Here is a 16,560-nt window from a genome sequence, read left to right as displayed (position 1 = left end):
TAATCGTTACGTAGCCTATCACAGGGGCGTTTTTCTTTTTTTTAACTTTGCTTGTAATGGCGGCGGCAGCCGGTCGAAAGACCGGCTGCCCCCCCGCCCCTGACGAAGACCTGCCGAACCGCCGCCGGGACCCGCCGCCGGGAGGGACATTCGTGAAAGGTAAGTCCCATCCCGGGGGGGGGCGGGGGGCAGGGGGGGCGGAGAAGTTCTCCCCGAACAACCTCCGGAGGACCGAATGCGTTGGCGCTCGGCCCCCCCGAAGTTTCGGGGAGAAATTCTCCCCCATCCCTAACATTCATCAAGGACAATCCTCAGTTGCTACACTGGTTGGCAGTTGAATCTGATAAAGTTCTCCCTGGTTAAGTTATGAAAAATGTTTGCTAAAGCTTGCCATGGTCTGGTTATGATTTTGACAAATTAATGGACAAACCAGAAAGGTTACTTAAAAACCCACAAAACAATAAAGAGAAAAACAATACAGAATTTATTAACACATAGGATTACGAGTAAACAGTAGAAGACCATATATATGTTCTTATGTACGATAATCTACTATTGAAATTATATCCATTTTGAAGCTCCTTAAAGGGCTGACTTTTTTTATTTAGCAGCAGGGAAAAGAAATGTTAGGGTCCAATACAGATACAACACTAGCTCCCTGAAAACCATAGTTTGCAGATGAACCTCAGTGGATAACACTAACCAGTGTTATCCACTGCAAAACAAAAAAACACCACCACAAAACTCCCCCCCCCAAAAAAAATCTTGACTTAAAATCCTAGCTAAGAGGAGAACCATGGTAGCATGAATCACAATAGTACTGATGTATTGGTATGACAAAAGGCTTCTGCAGAAAGAAACACAGTGTATGCAAATGCATCGGCCAAAAATGTGTACATGTCAATTGATGATTACACACGAAGTAAAACAAGAACTCATTACCTGTTTTGGTATTGATGATGAAAAAGTTCTGAGGGTTTCCACTTGTAATCCTGTAAGTCATCCTTTCATTAGTGGTGGAATCAGGATCTTGAGCCTGGATCTGAATAACCGATACATCCTTAGGGGAGTTTTCCAAAACCGATGGGTAATAAATGGGTTCAGAAGTCAACGGGGCATTGTCATTCACATCTTCAACCTCCACATAGACCTCAATGGTGGTGTAAAGCGGAACGGCACCATGATCTGTTGCATATACGGTTAGCCAGTAAGACTGGGTCGTCTCTCGATCAAGGATATCTGCTGTATATATAACTCCTGCAAGAAGAGGTGAGGGGGGGAAGATTCAGGGTTACTGAAAACAACAACAAAGAGGGATTTAAAGCACCAAGTTGCCCATTAGGCATCTGCAAGAACACATTTTGAAGCCACTGTGTGAAAATAGATGGCTGAATCCAAAGTTTGGGGTCATTATTTTAAACTGGTATGTGAACCTGTCTTACTGCAGCAGATCCCCATGTGGACCCTTCTTCCTCTGCTCTTCTCCCATCCCATCATTCTCTTGGAGCACTCCCAACTCTCCTTGCATCCCACATTAGCTGCATCTTCCTAGTTGCACATGAATACTATGCACACACTGCGAATAGTGTTCCATGATCATTCATTCATGACAATCAACAGCACACTGGATTTACCCAGACGTTCTCATCATGCATTCAATGAAAAGGCATAGGAGGTAGGTGGTAGGCTCTGGCTCGATGTACACATCCTACACACATTCATCCATTTCATTCATTTATTACATTTCAATACTGCCCAACAGCCAAAGCTCTCTGGATGGTTTAAAGAGATTAAAACCCTAAAAATACAATATAACAACATAACGTAAAATCATGTACATACAAAGATATAAAACAATTTTAAACCATCATCAATAAAAACTCCCAGGACCCATTAAAAACCTTATTGTATGTTGTCAAATGCCTGGGAGGAAAGAGAGGTCTTAAATGGGGATGTAAAGCTTTTGTTTAATCTGTTCTGCCTGTGCTTTTTCCCCCTTTGGAAAAATATGCAAAAAAGTATGCTGCAATTTACGTAACTTTTTGCTGGCATGTAACATGTTATGCATTTTTCTTTGCAAAGTCTGAAATGCGTTTTAGCTGTTTTCTTTACAACCTCACTTTATTTTAGTTTAAAGCAATTTAGGAACCATTCCCCCCTTATACTGAAGATGAAGGGTTTTTTTTTTTTATCACAGATTGACTTCCATGAAAGTTGCACTGAGTATTTAAAGTATTTGATTACTGTAGCATGAATCAAACATTACCAGTCCCACTTCAGGAGGCAAAACTGTCACGACGATTACTGAGCAGTATATATAGTGTTAAGCATACAGTGAAAATTCATACAGAGCCATACTTCTAAAACCAGCAGGTTCAACTATATAATCCCACCACTTTTTTTTTTTTTTGGTCATCCTAATCTATCATTAAAATTCTGGGATGACACACTTTAAATGAGATAGTCTGGGAGCAAATAGTAGAGAGGTATTAGCAGAGAAGCTGCAGGGCAGAATGGAAGGAAAGAAAGTTGAATTTAGCTGCTGATACCAGTTAAAGAGTTTAAGTACATCAATTTGTCATTCATGGGAGAAAGATTTGGCTCTTGGGCAGTGCTGATAGAGAATTTCTGATGATGCCATCCTGTGAACACTTCTCTGAGTCGGCCTAGTCTTATGCAAGGTTTTGGAGAGCTGCCATGTGATTCTTCCCACAAGGAAATAATGGCAAGCATAATTAGAGGATATTCATGGTTCAATGGCCACATTCACATATATAGTTTTATAAAATTCCAGGGGTCCTACAGCGATGCTGAACTCCAAAAGCAAGTTTAAAATATCTAACGCCAAAAAGCCAATAGTCTATTATGTATAGACTACTGGACCTACAACATGAGCTTGAACATGAACATCCACAATGGCAACTTCTGGAAGCCTGGAACCATGTGGGTGGAGCCAATTCCATGAGTGCTCTCCACTCAATAATCACATGGCTACAGATGTCAACAGCTGGATGGAAAGACCCACATGTTTGGCCAGCTTCCAAACATTGTGATAGTGATGGGGGGGGGGCATTTTTAAAATATCTAACACCAAGAAGCCAATAGACTATTATGTATAGACTACGGGACCTACAACATGAGCTTGAACATGAACATGCCCAACCCACCAAGGAGGGTCATGCCACATATACATTTTATGTTCTTCCCTCCACTGATATATTTTGTGTTCATTAACATGGAATAATTACTACCTCCTGATTCCAACCTCCGCATCGGTAATGTGGATTATACCTGCAACTTCAGATAAAAGCATTGAAAAAGTGGAGAATATCCACCATTTTATAAAGTTGAGACACTCCCATTGGTGTCTCTGATTATTAAGAGAGCGGTATGGTGTCAAATTATCTTGAGTACATGCTTTCCATTAGGACACCTTTAAACAGTACTGCAGTGATGCAGAAGATACTTCCCCACTTCATTCCCATCCACAATGGCAACATCTGGAAGCCTGGAACCATGTGGATGGAGCCAATTCCATGAGTGCTCTGCACTCAATAATCACATGGCTAAGGATGTCAACAGTTGGCTGGAAAGACCCACATTTGGCCAGCTTCCAAACATTGTGATAGTGATGTGGAGGGGAGCATGTGAAAGTAATTCCTGTGCTACTGTGGTAATATATGGAAGACCCCTTAGAATCACTTTTTGGGAAAGAAAATGAATCCCATATTTCCTTATCACACTGGAAACCACAGAGAAATCATGAGAGAAACTCTGGTGACATAATGCATGGCTAAGATGGGTTGGAGCCTGGGACCTGAAAGCAGTTACATGCTATACTACTGGCAGATTAAGACAGGGGTGGGCAATCATGTGCCATCCAGCTGTTTTGTACTAAAACTCCCATAATTCCTGACCATTGGCCATGCTGGCTGAGGCTGATAGGAGATAGAGTCCAAAAAACCTAGACAACACCAGGTTGGGTAAAGAGGACACCTCTCGGAAGTGGCTCTAGCACTGCTGATGCTTGGTAAACACAGAGGTGTAACACATGGTGAAAATGAAGCCCAGTTACTACAAGTAACCCTGAAATATTCAGTTTGACTAAAGGTCGTGACCTGTGATTTGTCATCCCATCTACCATGGGGCCAAAATGTAAATTTGGGCATTAAAATAATCACTGTGTTGGTCCTAGAGAAGGTACGATATAGCCATATCAAGTCCACGCTTTGGAGGACTGAACCTTACGCATTCCTATAGCACTGTGTTACTCATCTTGGATTCGAACTCTCTGTCCTAAATGTTCTTCCCCATGGCATATTGTTGACTTCCAAAAGAAGAACAGGTGAAATGTGGTGTGAAGTGTGATGACAACGTCTTGGAGATCAGAAGAGCAATAGCTTCTTGTGAACAAGGAATAGCTCTGATAAACTACTCTCTCTGGGGATATAAATAAGTGAAAACAGAAACAGGAACACAAGATAAGCAAGAAGCAGAATTATGGAAGTGACAAACCAGACAGTGGTTTATAAAAACAAAAACAAGCAAGTTCCCAGTTTTTGTACAGTCCCGCCGCCCTCCAATTATAAAAGATCGAAATGCCTCTCCTAAGGCTTAGTAAACAGTGGTAAGCGCTTTAAGCTAAAATATGCTGGTATATTGGTCCCCACCCTTCTTGCCTTCAGCCCTGCTCCTGCATTAACCACTGAAGGGTGTGGACTAAGGGAGCACTGAGTTACATCTGCCCACAATTTAAGAACATAACAACATAAGAAGAGCCCTGCTGGGTCAGACCAAGGGGCCATCTAGTCCAACATTCTGTTCACACAGTGGCCAACCAGCTGTCGACCAGGAATCCACAAGCAGGGCATGAGCGCAACAGCACCCCCTCCCATGTTCCCCAGCAACTGGTGTACACAGGCTCACTGCCTCTGGTACTGGAGGTAGCACAGAAGCCATCAGGACTAGTAGCCATTGATAGTCTTCTCCACCAGGAATCTATTTAACCCGCTTTTAAAGCCATCCAGATTGGTGGCCATCACTACATCCTGTGGGAGTAAATTCCATAGTTTAATTATGCACTGTGTGAAGAAGTCCTCCATTTTATCTGTCCTGAATCTCCCACCAATCAGCTTCATGGGATGACTCCAGGTTCTTGTATTTTGAGGGGGAGAAAAAATGTCTCCCTATCCACGTTCTCCACACCATGCGTAATTTTGTACACCTCTATCATGTCTGCCCTTACCCTCCTTTTTTCCAAGTTAAACAATCCCAGCTGTTGTAACCTTCTCTCATAGGGGAGATGCACCAGCCCCTTGATCATTTTAGTTGCCTTGTTCTGTACTTTTTCCAGCTCTACAATATCTTTTTTTAGGTGTGGTGACCAGAACTGGACATAATATTCCAAGTGTGGCCACACCATAGATTTGTATAGGGGCAGTATGATATTGGCAGTTTTATTCTCAATTCCTTTTCTAATTATGCCTACCATGGAGTTTGCCTTTTTTACAGCAGCCGAGGGAGATCTGAGAGAGATCCCAACTGCTCCTGGCCATGCCAACTAACACTACGATAATGCTTATTGTTTTGTTTTATTTCTTTTCTCTCGGGCTTTTTACACACCTGCATAAACGAATTAAACTGGAGGAAGAAGAAAAAAAGACAGATGATAGAGAAGCCAAGTTGCTGACTATGTTAGGTGTTACACCCTCCATGATTGTATTATACCCTTCGCGTAATGGATTTAGTCACTGCTTTAATACTATTTAAGTTCAGAACTATATAGATCTACAATCTAAAACAGCAACCTCAGGTTGTTGAACTCCAGCCTCTGTCTCCACAGTATATCATTCAACTTATCTAGCAACCTGACATTATTAAGTGGTATATTTCCCCATCTTCACTCTACATCAATGGCTACCACTGGCACAGGTGGGAAAATGCACAACAGGATGTCTTCAGAACATGGGACAACTTGCACTGGATACAGAGTGTGCATGCCAGATGGTTGCCATTTCTGGCAACAGCCTTGTGTTCTTAATTTGTATTTATTTTAGGGATCTATATGATGCCCTACAATAAGATCCCAGGTCTGGCAAAGAGACATCGTGTATTGATTTAACCACAGCCCTCTAAAAAAGTACTAGAATTATTTTAGACATTAAAACACAAAGTTTCCAGGAAAGATGGGGACAAGACAGGAAAAGAGGAGCTTGAACGGTGTGTGTGTCAGAGAGAGAGAAAGAGATCAGTTTCAGCATGGGCAAACTCACACAGCAGTTTACCTTATTGTTTATTTTCAATAGGGATGTATGAAAGTCACTTACCTTTTCGAAGGGTGACATTCGTGGGGGGGAGGCGCTCCGTCCCTCCCCCCGAAATTCTGGCCGGGGGGGGGAGGCGCTCCATCCCTCCCCCCCGAATCCTGGCCGGCCAGCTCCGCTCCGCAGGGATTCTGCGGAACCGCCGGCCGGCTCCGCCAGCGGCCGGACATCTGGTCGCTGGCTAGGAGGGACGCAAATGGCGGCGGCTGTAGCCACCGCCGTTTGCGTCCCTGCAGTCAGCCGTGATAGGCTACGTAAATGTTTACATAGCCTATCACGGCTGATTTAAAAGAAAAAAAAGCGTGTACGCAAATGGCAGTGCCCATGGGCGCCGCCATTTGCGTACACGCGTTTTTTTTCTTTTAAATCAGCCGTGATAGGCTACGTAAACATTTACATAGCCTATCACGGTGTTTTTAAAAATCTAGCCGTGATAGGCTACGTAAAACTTTACGTAGCCTATCACGTTTTTTTGTTTGTTTGTTTTCTAACTGGAAATAGTGGCGGCGGCTGCCACCAGGAAGATCCACCCAAGGTAAGTCCCGTCCTGGGCAGGGTGGGGGGCAGACTGTTCCGCCACCGATTTCGGGGGGCCAAATGCACTGGCATTCAGCCTCCCTGAGATCCGTGGCGGAATTCTCTGACATCCCTAATTTTCAAAGTGTAATTCTATCAGCGAGGTTATGCATTTTTTGAAGGTGGAAAACTATCCTAGGATCCAAGAGACAATATATATTTTAATCAAGTTTCCTTTCTTCTTATCTCTTAAAATTTCCTGGATTGTTCTCCAACTTCCATTTCCAGTCCTTCTATTAAATGACTGCAACCCCGTGACCTCCATTTACCAGACCACATTTATCTTCGGTTCCTAATTGAGTTGTAATATGTCCTCTTGCCCAGCAATGAGTACCCAAGAAAACCTACTTGTAAAAGCAGACTCATTTGTAGAAAGCACACTGCAGCTGGGAGACTTCCAGAGCAATAATCATGGATGGATTTTTGTTTCCCTCCCCTCCCCTCCCCTCCCCTCCCCTCCCCTTTTCTTCAGAAATGAATTTGCCTTTGCAACATTCACTTATAGCAAGAAGGGGTGGGGGAGATGTGATACACAAACAGATAATATCAATTCAGATCCAAATGGGATTGCCTGGGTTAGGACAACTGTGGAAACACACACACACCCCACACCCCAACTACAGTCACTTATTTCTTCCTCCTGCTCGGCTCTCTCTTGAGGTGAGAGGTTTGGTGGAGCTTTAGAGTAACAGGCTCCCATTTTAGGCTCACATATTCTCTCCCTTTCACGCTTGGAGATTCCCTCGCTCCCTGTTTCAGGAAAAAAGTATGATTGTTGTGCTTACCTTGGAAACCACAATAAAACCATGATTTTCAATCCTGGTTTTCAGGGACGCATAGTTTCCTGTTTTGTCTGAACTGATAAACTATGGTTTGCCTCAAACCAGAAAAGGAGCAAGGAAATCACGACACACAAAAGAAGGAAGGTGGGGCAGTGGCAGCAGGAACCATGAACATCCAAGGCACATTCTCAGAACCATAGTCTGGTGTTATGTCTGAGCCAAATCTCTACCACCATTCCATGATCTTGCCCTGGTATGTCATATGCTGGCCACACATGCTCTTATTCACCCTGAAGCCCCACAAGGCTTGCTTGTTTTGGAAAACCGTGATAAATGCAGTTGCTGATTCTGAATGGAAATGCATTGCCACAACTTCTTCTTGAACTGCAAAGACAGCTTGGATCCTCTCAGGGATTTAAGGTGAAGTATGATGCATTTGCTCAGGTGTAAGCCCCACTAAACCTAACAGGTGTTACTTCTGAGTAAACATGTATGGGATTGTGCTGCCAAGCTGCCTAACCACGTGCCAGAAGTTAGCCTAAATTGGTCAAGGACAAAGGCAGCTCTTTGATGAATATTACGGACTTTTGTTTTAATAACTGTTCGTTGCCATCCTAATAAACTGTATTTACTGTAGTCGACCATTTAAAATGATGTTCTGTGTTTGAACACGACAATTCACCTTCCTTGGCCTACTAATTCCAAGAATTTGCACAGTATGACATTTATGGCAAACTGCAAACTGCTTCTATTGTAATTCTTACAATCACCACAACATATTTTGTTTGATACATTTGGTAGCAGAGATCTGTGGCAGCAGTGAGAGATTTTCTGGGTCAAATTACATACTGATCCAGACTATCCCATCTGAATAATCGGAAGTAATACTATCTATTTGTGTGTCTCATTCCTCCTTGCTCCGTCATCTCTTATTTCTCAGTTTCTTTCTGTGACTGAGTGTTAGAAAGACAAATTCATTTATTCACCACAGACTTGTGATTATTTGAGAAAATAAGAATTGGCCTGCTGGATCAGGCCAAGAAACCATCTAGTCCCGCATCCTGTTCCACACAATGGGAGGACTGATTTCTCTGGGAAGCCCAGAAGGACATGAAGCTAGCTAGTAACCATCCACAATAGATGCCCCTCAAGAACAGCCTCTGAAGAGGCTCCATTTAGCTGCCATGACTAATAGCAGTTGACAGCCCCGTCCTCCATGAATTTGTTGGTAAGAAAAAAATTTTTACGAGCCTAAAGGAAAGCAAGCAACCACTTCTGGAGAAACCATTTCTTATCACTTGTCTTCAGTATTTGATCCATTCTTTAGCCTTTTCCATCTCCCCCTCCTTTTCTCTCTCTGTCTGTATCCCCCCGTCAAGTCCCTTGCTCACTCAGCTCAGCTCTCAAGTCTGTATCTTTCCATAGTCTCTGGCAGCTATGAGCCTCAGTCTTAAACTGATGCATGTTCTTGCCTAACATCACCTGTCCGTAAGTAGACTGGCTTCTAGACAAAGTAGGATTAGTGGCTGCTGGATGAAAGGCAAGAAAGGGGAGGAAGCAGTCAGTGCAGCTGGAGTGATCTCATGTATACAGAGAGATACCATATGAAGAGCCTGAAGACGAAAAGGGAGCTGTGGAGGGCAAAATTCAGCACAGGAAGCAACTGGGATTGCAAGAATGGATAATTTAATCCAGGTTTCCCTACATTTTCTGACCAGTCAAATGTATGTCCGGCACATGCAGCAGGATGAGGGGGGAACTCCGTAGGTGGACAACCACATCAGATTTCAGGTGGGGATTATATAATAGTTTATATGTAACAGATGAGAGAGAGAGAGAGAGTTCCTTAAATTACAAAATATTGCAGCCGAAAACATTCTGGTGAAAACACTAGAACTGATGTTGTTATCATTCTTTACTTGCATAGAATTCTGTTAATATGAAGGAGTATTAAAAAAATGTAACACACACCCCTGCAGTCTGAAGTGGTACAATCTAGTCTACGACCATAAGATTCTACTACTGCATTCAAATGCTTCTGTAGACCACAACGATTTCTAGAACAGGAGGGAACCATAAGCACTCATAGGGAAGTGGTTGGATGGCATAAAGGCTTAGCTTCTCTTTGCTGCCTACTTCTGCGTCAGGCAGAATATTAATCCCCCATGTCTCCTGCTGCCCTGAACTTCCTTTCTGCTCAGCTGAGCTTCAGCTTTTATGAGTCTCAGGTTTGGAAACAGAAACAGAAAGAGACATGGACAGAAGATGAATCATGCCCTAGGCCAGAGGTGTTGAACCTCTTTCAGCCTGAGGGCCAAATTCAATTTTGGAGAAGTTCTCGGGGGCCAGATGGTAAGTGAGACCAAATGGGAGTGGGCCAAATACCAAAAAAACCCAGCATATTTTAATGTAAAGCTCTTCCTGCCAGGAACTAAGCTCTAGCAGAGGCATTTCAAGCACAAGAAAACTGCACAAAAGCTGGAAAACCATCAGCAGACAGGAGAACTGGATGAAGCCAGGGAAGGGGCATGGCAGGATTGGGGCCCCAGGTGGGTCAAATGTTGGCCTGAGGTTCAACATCCCTACCCTAGGTAAATGTGCATCTCTCCTCCCTTCCTCTCAGCTAACACTGTGGCCCTCCACTTTGTCAGCAGAGAACAAAGAGAAAAGAGGCAGCCAGAAGTTCGGAGCTCCAGAGATGGCTGCTCATAATAATTTAAACCACAAGCATTGACTGGGCATCTCCAAGGATTTCTCCAGTTCCTCCCATTCTTCATTTTCACACACTCCCTCTTTCCCCACTCCCAGTGGGCATATGAACCTGAAGTTTGATTTTCCTCACAAATCCTTCCGAATTCTTGTTTCTATACTCTTTTACTCTTTACTTCCTGCATGTTCCTTCTGGATTCTTTCCACTGCTCACTCATCCTTGCACCTTTGCAGCCTCTTTGTGTTTCTGTTGTTGTTGTTGCTCCAAGGATTTCTCCAGTTCCTCCCATTCTATGCTTGCTTGCTTGGGAATAAGTCCCTCTGAAATACTATCCAAGTAAATGGTGTTAGAGTTTGGACTGTATTTCTGGTTTCCTCATTGAAGTGGTATGTCTGCAAATGTGCTCAATATTTCCATCCGGTGTGCAAGCATATTATTTCAGCTGTACAATTCAGCCATACGTTGTTTAAAAATCGACATACCATGGATTCATTGTCTGGCTACCTTTAACCACTACCTTCATTGTAGTAATGCAGATGTAGATTTGTTTTTGTATATGCAGGTCATCTTCACTGCAGCAAGTAACTGTGAGGGAGTGTACCTTGCCAAGCCACCACATCGTGACTTAACTCCAGTTGGTGGATAATAAAGAACCAAGTAGATCATGCAAGCCTGGAGTCTCTTCACTACTGCTTTACCCTATTCGTTTCTGGCATTGATTTGGCAGGGGGAAAATGATACAGTTCAAAGGGTGAATGACAACAATCCAGTCTCAAGTTGACAATTGCATGAATGAAGAATTGCATGAATACAACTGAAGTTGGCATTTGAGCCACATCAAAGAGAGCTCATGAAAAGCTACCACCATAACAATAAATCTAGGTCGGGGATGAATAAAAAGTCATGTCTACATTTGTGTCTTTGAGAAGTGCTCAGTGGTCCCTCTGCCACCAATCCCATGACATTGGCTCCTTCCATCTGCACCACATTCCACTATCTAAAGATCTCTGGCCCCTCAAAGGATTCTGGCCTTTCACCCTTGCACATGCAGCTGAAACAACCACATGTTGCTTCCCTGTTCACCTGTGCATCCATGTCTCTTCCTCTGTTGTTTCCCCTGTGTCAATGCTTTTAGATTCAAATTGGATTTAATTCAAAGTTCTGGAATTAATTTACAAAGCCTTAAACAGCTTGGGGCCAGGTCACTTGAAGGACTGTCTCCTTACATATGCACCTACCTGAACCCTAGGATTACTCTCAGAGGCCCTTCTCCAGGGGGTGCTCCCACTGAATGAGGTAAGGTCGGTGGCTCCTAAGGAGAGGATCTTTTCACTGGTGGCACCCTGGTTGTGGAATGCCCCTCACAGAGAGGCTCACCTAGTGCCTACATTGCAGTCTTTTCCGTGCCAGGTGAAGACCTTTTTATTCTCCCAAGTTTTTTAGTCCTTCAGTTAAACAAACACACATTTGACTGTGTGTTTTAGATCTGCACACTGCTACTGGTTTTTACTATGATTTTTCTTTAGATTTAGATTGTTATATATTGTATTGTTAACATATTGTGCTGTTAACATATTGTGTTGTTGTATTTTACCACTTTAACTGCCCAGAGAGCTTTGTCTATTAGGTGGCATAGAAATGTGAAAGACAGTCACACACACACACACACATTTATACAAACATATATAGCAAGTTCCTTGGGACAGAGACTGGTTCTCTTGTACTCTGTAAAATCCCAGGTAAACTGATAGTAATAATAACAATAGCGATAATCATAAGAGTGTGGAAGGCATATATTGACATAGTGGGATGGGGAGATCAATCCTACAGCCCCTAGTCAGCGTCTGGGGTGCAAATGGATAGTTTGGATTCCTGGATCTGGGATCAGAGTCAGGACTTCAACCTCAGTTCCAGGAATCTGAGCTCCCCACCCCCTCCCCTGCCTACCAGCTGCCTCTCCTAGGTCACAAAGGCAACCTCGGAGGGAAGGTAAAGGGGGAATTCCGGTGGGCAGGGAGGGGAGGTGTCAGAAATGAAGCTGAGTGTGTGGAGATACCTAGCAGCTCAGATTCAGAATGGGAACAGCCAGAACAGGGGGAGGCTCCCTCCCTAGTGAGCTCAGATATGGCAACGCCTTCTTCTCAAGACCCAGGCACACAGATGGCTCGGCCTGAAGCCCCCCGCCTTTCCTCCTCCATGAGAACCCAGGTCCTGTAAGAGGAAGAGAGTGAGGGGCGTGACTTGAGCGATGCTAGGGGCCGTCGCAGAGCAAAGTGGGAAAAGTTAGAGGTGGACGTCAGACACTTCACCAGGTTGGCTATACGTGATAGCCTAAGTAGGAGGGAGCAACTGTAAGGGAGGGGCATCCCCCCTAAGCTAGTCTGGCTGGGAAGTAGGGGTGTACAAAAACCACTTACATGGCTCCGCTGGGTTCCGCGAGGGGGGAGGCGATCCGGTCCTACCCCCGGAATCCTCAATGGGGGGAGGCGATCCAGTTCTCCCCCCAAGAATCCTGCCCGGCCGGCTCTGCTCCGTGTCCAGTCCATGGAGCCGCTAGCCGGGCCGATCCACAGTGGGGGCCCCATCCGCTGCCGGGCTGCTTTGGACGCATATGGCATCCTGCATAGGGGACGCCATATGCATCCCTGCACTAGGCCTTGATAGGCTACGTATATATTTACATAGCCTATCACGGCTAAAGCAGGGATGCAAATGGCGGCTGCTACGCCATCTGCGTCCCCGCTTTAGCCATGATAGGCTACATAAATATTTATGTAGTCTATCATGGCTACAGCAGGGATGCAAATGGCAGCCGCTATGACAGCCACCATTTGCGGCTGCAGCAGCCCGGAAGATGACCCGGAGCCGCCGCCGGAGCCGCCACCAGGTAGGTCCGTTCTGGGAATTTTGGGGGGTGGCGGGGGGATAGTCTGTTCCACCATGGACTCCGGGGGGCTGGATTCTGAAGAATCCAGCTTCACCGGAGTCCGTGGCGGAATTCTCCAACATCCCTACTGGGAAGTTCTTGTTCAAACTGCCAGCAATTTCTCTAACTTCCACTTCAGCTCCTCTATTAGTATTTGTAATTGTGTGGAGTAGCAGTTTCCTTTGTAACCTGAGAGTTTCCTAGAATTTGCATTTGTAAAGAACCTGGTCATTAACTAATAAAGTAGTGAGCCTGAAGCCTGGTATCTTGGAGTGTGTTGAGTGAGAAAGGGGAGGACGAAGGAGCATGACAGGAGGGGACTGGGGAGGCCACTGTACAAGAACCCTCGGGTGTGTCCAGCCTCCTTTCCTCCCCCTCGCTGATGCCTCAGTCTAGTGAAAATGCCTGTCTAGATCACATGTAGAGTGGGAGGAGCACGGAGGCGAAGACTGCCTCCGCTGTTCGTCCGGCTCTTCACTGGATGGCCATAAGCCTCCGAGTTCGGAGGCAGCCATCCCATAGGCTGTGCCCTTACTTATTCCCAGGCAAGTATGTGTAAAATTAGTTCCCAATCTGCATAAGGCAAAAGTAGGAAACCTGTGGCCGTACAGATATTGTTGTAAGCCAAGTCTCGTCAGCCACAGCCAGCATGGCAAATGGCCTAGGGTTGATGGGAGTTTAATCTGGCAACATCTGGAGGGCCACATGTTCCCCACCCCTGTCATAAGGCAATTAATGGATGTACTAATTGGATTTACTGATTTTCATCCACAGACTTACTATCCAGCCTTGGTGAAATCACTTTACTTCAGACTCTGTTAAAGTGGGAAGGATTTAGGGAGGGGCTTTTATGGGAGAGTGTATTGGGCATAGGGATGGCAGAGAATTTCTCCCCGAAACTTCGGGGGGCCGAGCGCCAACGTGTTCGGCCCCCCGAACAAGTTTCGGGGAGAAATCCTCCGGACCCCCCCCGCCCCCCGCGCCCCCCCGGGACGGGACTTACCTTCGCTGAATGTCCCTCCCGGCGGCGGGTCCGGCCGGCGGTTCGGCGGGTGTTCGAGCGGGGCGGGAGCGGCAGCCGGTCTTTTGACCGGCTGCCGCCACCGCCATTGCAATAAAAGAAAAAAAAAAAGTCCCCTGATAGGCTACGTGACGATTGACGTAGCCTATCACGGCTGACTTTGCAGATCTAGCCGTGATAGGCTACGTGAATCGTCACGTAGCCTATCAGGGGGCGTTTGTTTGTTTTTTTTAACTTTCGCGTTCGCGGCCAGGCGAGGCGGGAAGCCTCCTCCCCGGCCTGAATTTCGGCCGGGCGAGGCGGGAAGCCTCCCCCCCCGGCCTGAACTTCGCAGGGGGAGCAGCGAAGCGCCTCCCCCCCACCGCGAACAAGCTTCGAGAAAAGGTAAGTGACTTTCGTCCACCCCTACTTTTTTTAAAGGCTCTGCAATTTGTGCAAATTTCTGAGCAATTTACACAAATTCAGCAATGACTTGCACAAATTGCTCAGAAATGTGCAGGAACTGTGGAACCTTCCCGAAGAAATGTGCAGAAAAGTTCCCAGAGTTTGGGGAACAGCCCGCAACTCGGCTCACAGATGCAAAACAAGTTGTACATCGCACGGAACTCTGCCGAGCCAAAAATGAACTGGATTTCCTACCTCCGTGCGGCTATTAGCCCGTCTATATAGCCAATAGGCAGGGATGGTGGGAGTTTGAGTCCAAAACATCTGGTGGGCCAGAGGTCCCCCAACCCTAGACTAGACAATACTATGTTAAATGTACCAACAGTTTGAACTGACTGGCAGCAGCTCTTGATGGTTTGAGAAAAGGGGTCTTTCCTAGCCCTATCTGGAAATTCCAGGGATTAAACATGAGGACCTTCTGTATGCAAAACGTGCATTCTACCAGTGAACTACAACCCCTCCCTCACTCTTGGCAGCCATGCCCCTCCAAAGAACATTGGCATTCCCAGCATGAGTGTTCTTTTAACATGCGCGCTACCCAGCAAGCATCTGGTGCCAGGCAATTAAAGTGCTAGTTTCATTAGGTGGCACTGAGCATCGTGAATCAACTGAAACATCTGCTAATTCTTACAACAGGCAGCCAAAACAAGCCAAAGGAGACAAAACAAACACATGCAAACACACACACACCCTAACCCATAGTTTACAAACTTTTGGCACGGGGGAACACTCCACATCATAAGATCAGTGCAAAGATCTTACACATCATTAACCAGCAAGCTTAGCTGAGTGGCTGTGTAAACATGCCCTAACAATTGTGCTGGGGTCCAGCATGCAAAGCAAGGCAAGATGGTTTGCTAAACTGGAAAGTGAATGCCACAGCATTATGTTACGAAGTGGTATAATTGGCCAGTGGGTAAATATCTCTCCGGTTCTAATCTAGCAGGAAAAGAAATGGAGCATTATTAACAGCATTTCAGGAAAGACAAGAGTGTGTATATGTGGACTAAAGCAAGCATACACAGGTGGCTTCTGGGTTTGTATTATTACTATTATTATTATTATTATTGACATAACCGATGCTTTATTTTTAATTTTGTTATATATAATTGTGTGGGGTATTTTAAGTTAATTGGTAAAGATAATCAGGTGTTTACATGACTTCCTGCTGAGCTGCAATATTAATCCACTATGTTAAACCCCTTTGCAAACGAAACACAATCTCTGCAATTTGCCATCCAACGTTTTCTTCGAATGCTGACACACCCACAGAAGATGATTAGGTTTGCAAACGTTGGCAAAGCCCTATAAAGTGCATGTTATTTTTAGACACAATAAAAAACACATACACAAAGCTTTGTTTCTGAATAGCAAGTCAATGATGCCTGGAAATCTTGCCCTTCTGATATGAAATCTCTTTCCCCTGCGTAACACTGCTAATGAGCAACGGAATGGTTTCAAATTAGCAAATTTATGCTAATCTGCTTAATTTATATAAATCACAGAAACTTGCTTTGCTTGGCACACCCTAAGATGCCCTTTGCTTCATCAGACCAAACTCCATCTGGCATAGACCTGATATTGTGCACAGAAAACGCCATGTAAGCCAAGCTTTCTAAAGAACTGAATAATGGCCCAGTGTTCTGTTTCCAGCAGTAGGCCAGCCAGTTTACAAGCAGGGCTTAAAAGGAGAAGGACATCATCTGTTTGACTCCCACAATTAGTACTCAAGAGGTATACTTCTGCCTTTCATTATGGAAGCTTCATGTTGAGCTATT

At 45.0% G+C, this 16,560-nt stretch overlaps 1 protein-coding gene across 1 annotated transcript in view; it reads right to left on the bottom strand.

Moving 5' to 3' along the window:
- Nucleotides 1–584: 584 nt before the first annotated feature.
- The window catches only part of LOC146349390 (protocadherin Fat 3-like), a 376,964-nt gene continuing 360,988 nt past the window's right edge, over nt 585–16,560 (bottom strand). The window contains exon 4 of the mRNA XM_084842565.1: nt 585–1,257. Within this exon, the coding sequence (XP_084698691.1) occupies nt 779–1,257 (479 nt within the window). The 3' untranslated portion in view covers nt 585–778. The remainder of the gene's footprint in view (nt 1,258–16,560) is intronic.

The sequence above is a fragment of the Heloderma suspectum genome, chromosome 3 (genome assembly GCF_057233095.1).
Source record: "Heloderma suspectum isolate Gila_16-S chromosome 3, 16-S_ref, whole genome shotgun sequence".
In the NCBI taxonomy this organism is placed as follows: Eukaryota; Metazoa; Chordata; class Lepidosauria; order Squamata; family Helodermatidae; genus Heloderma; species Heloderma suspectum.
This window is presented reverse-complemented; position numbering and strand designations above follow the sequence as displayed.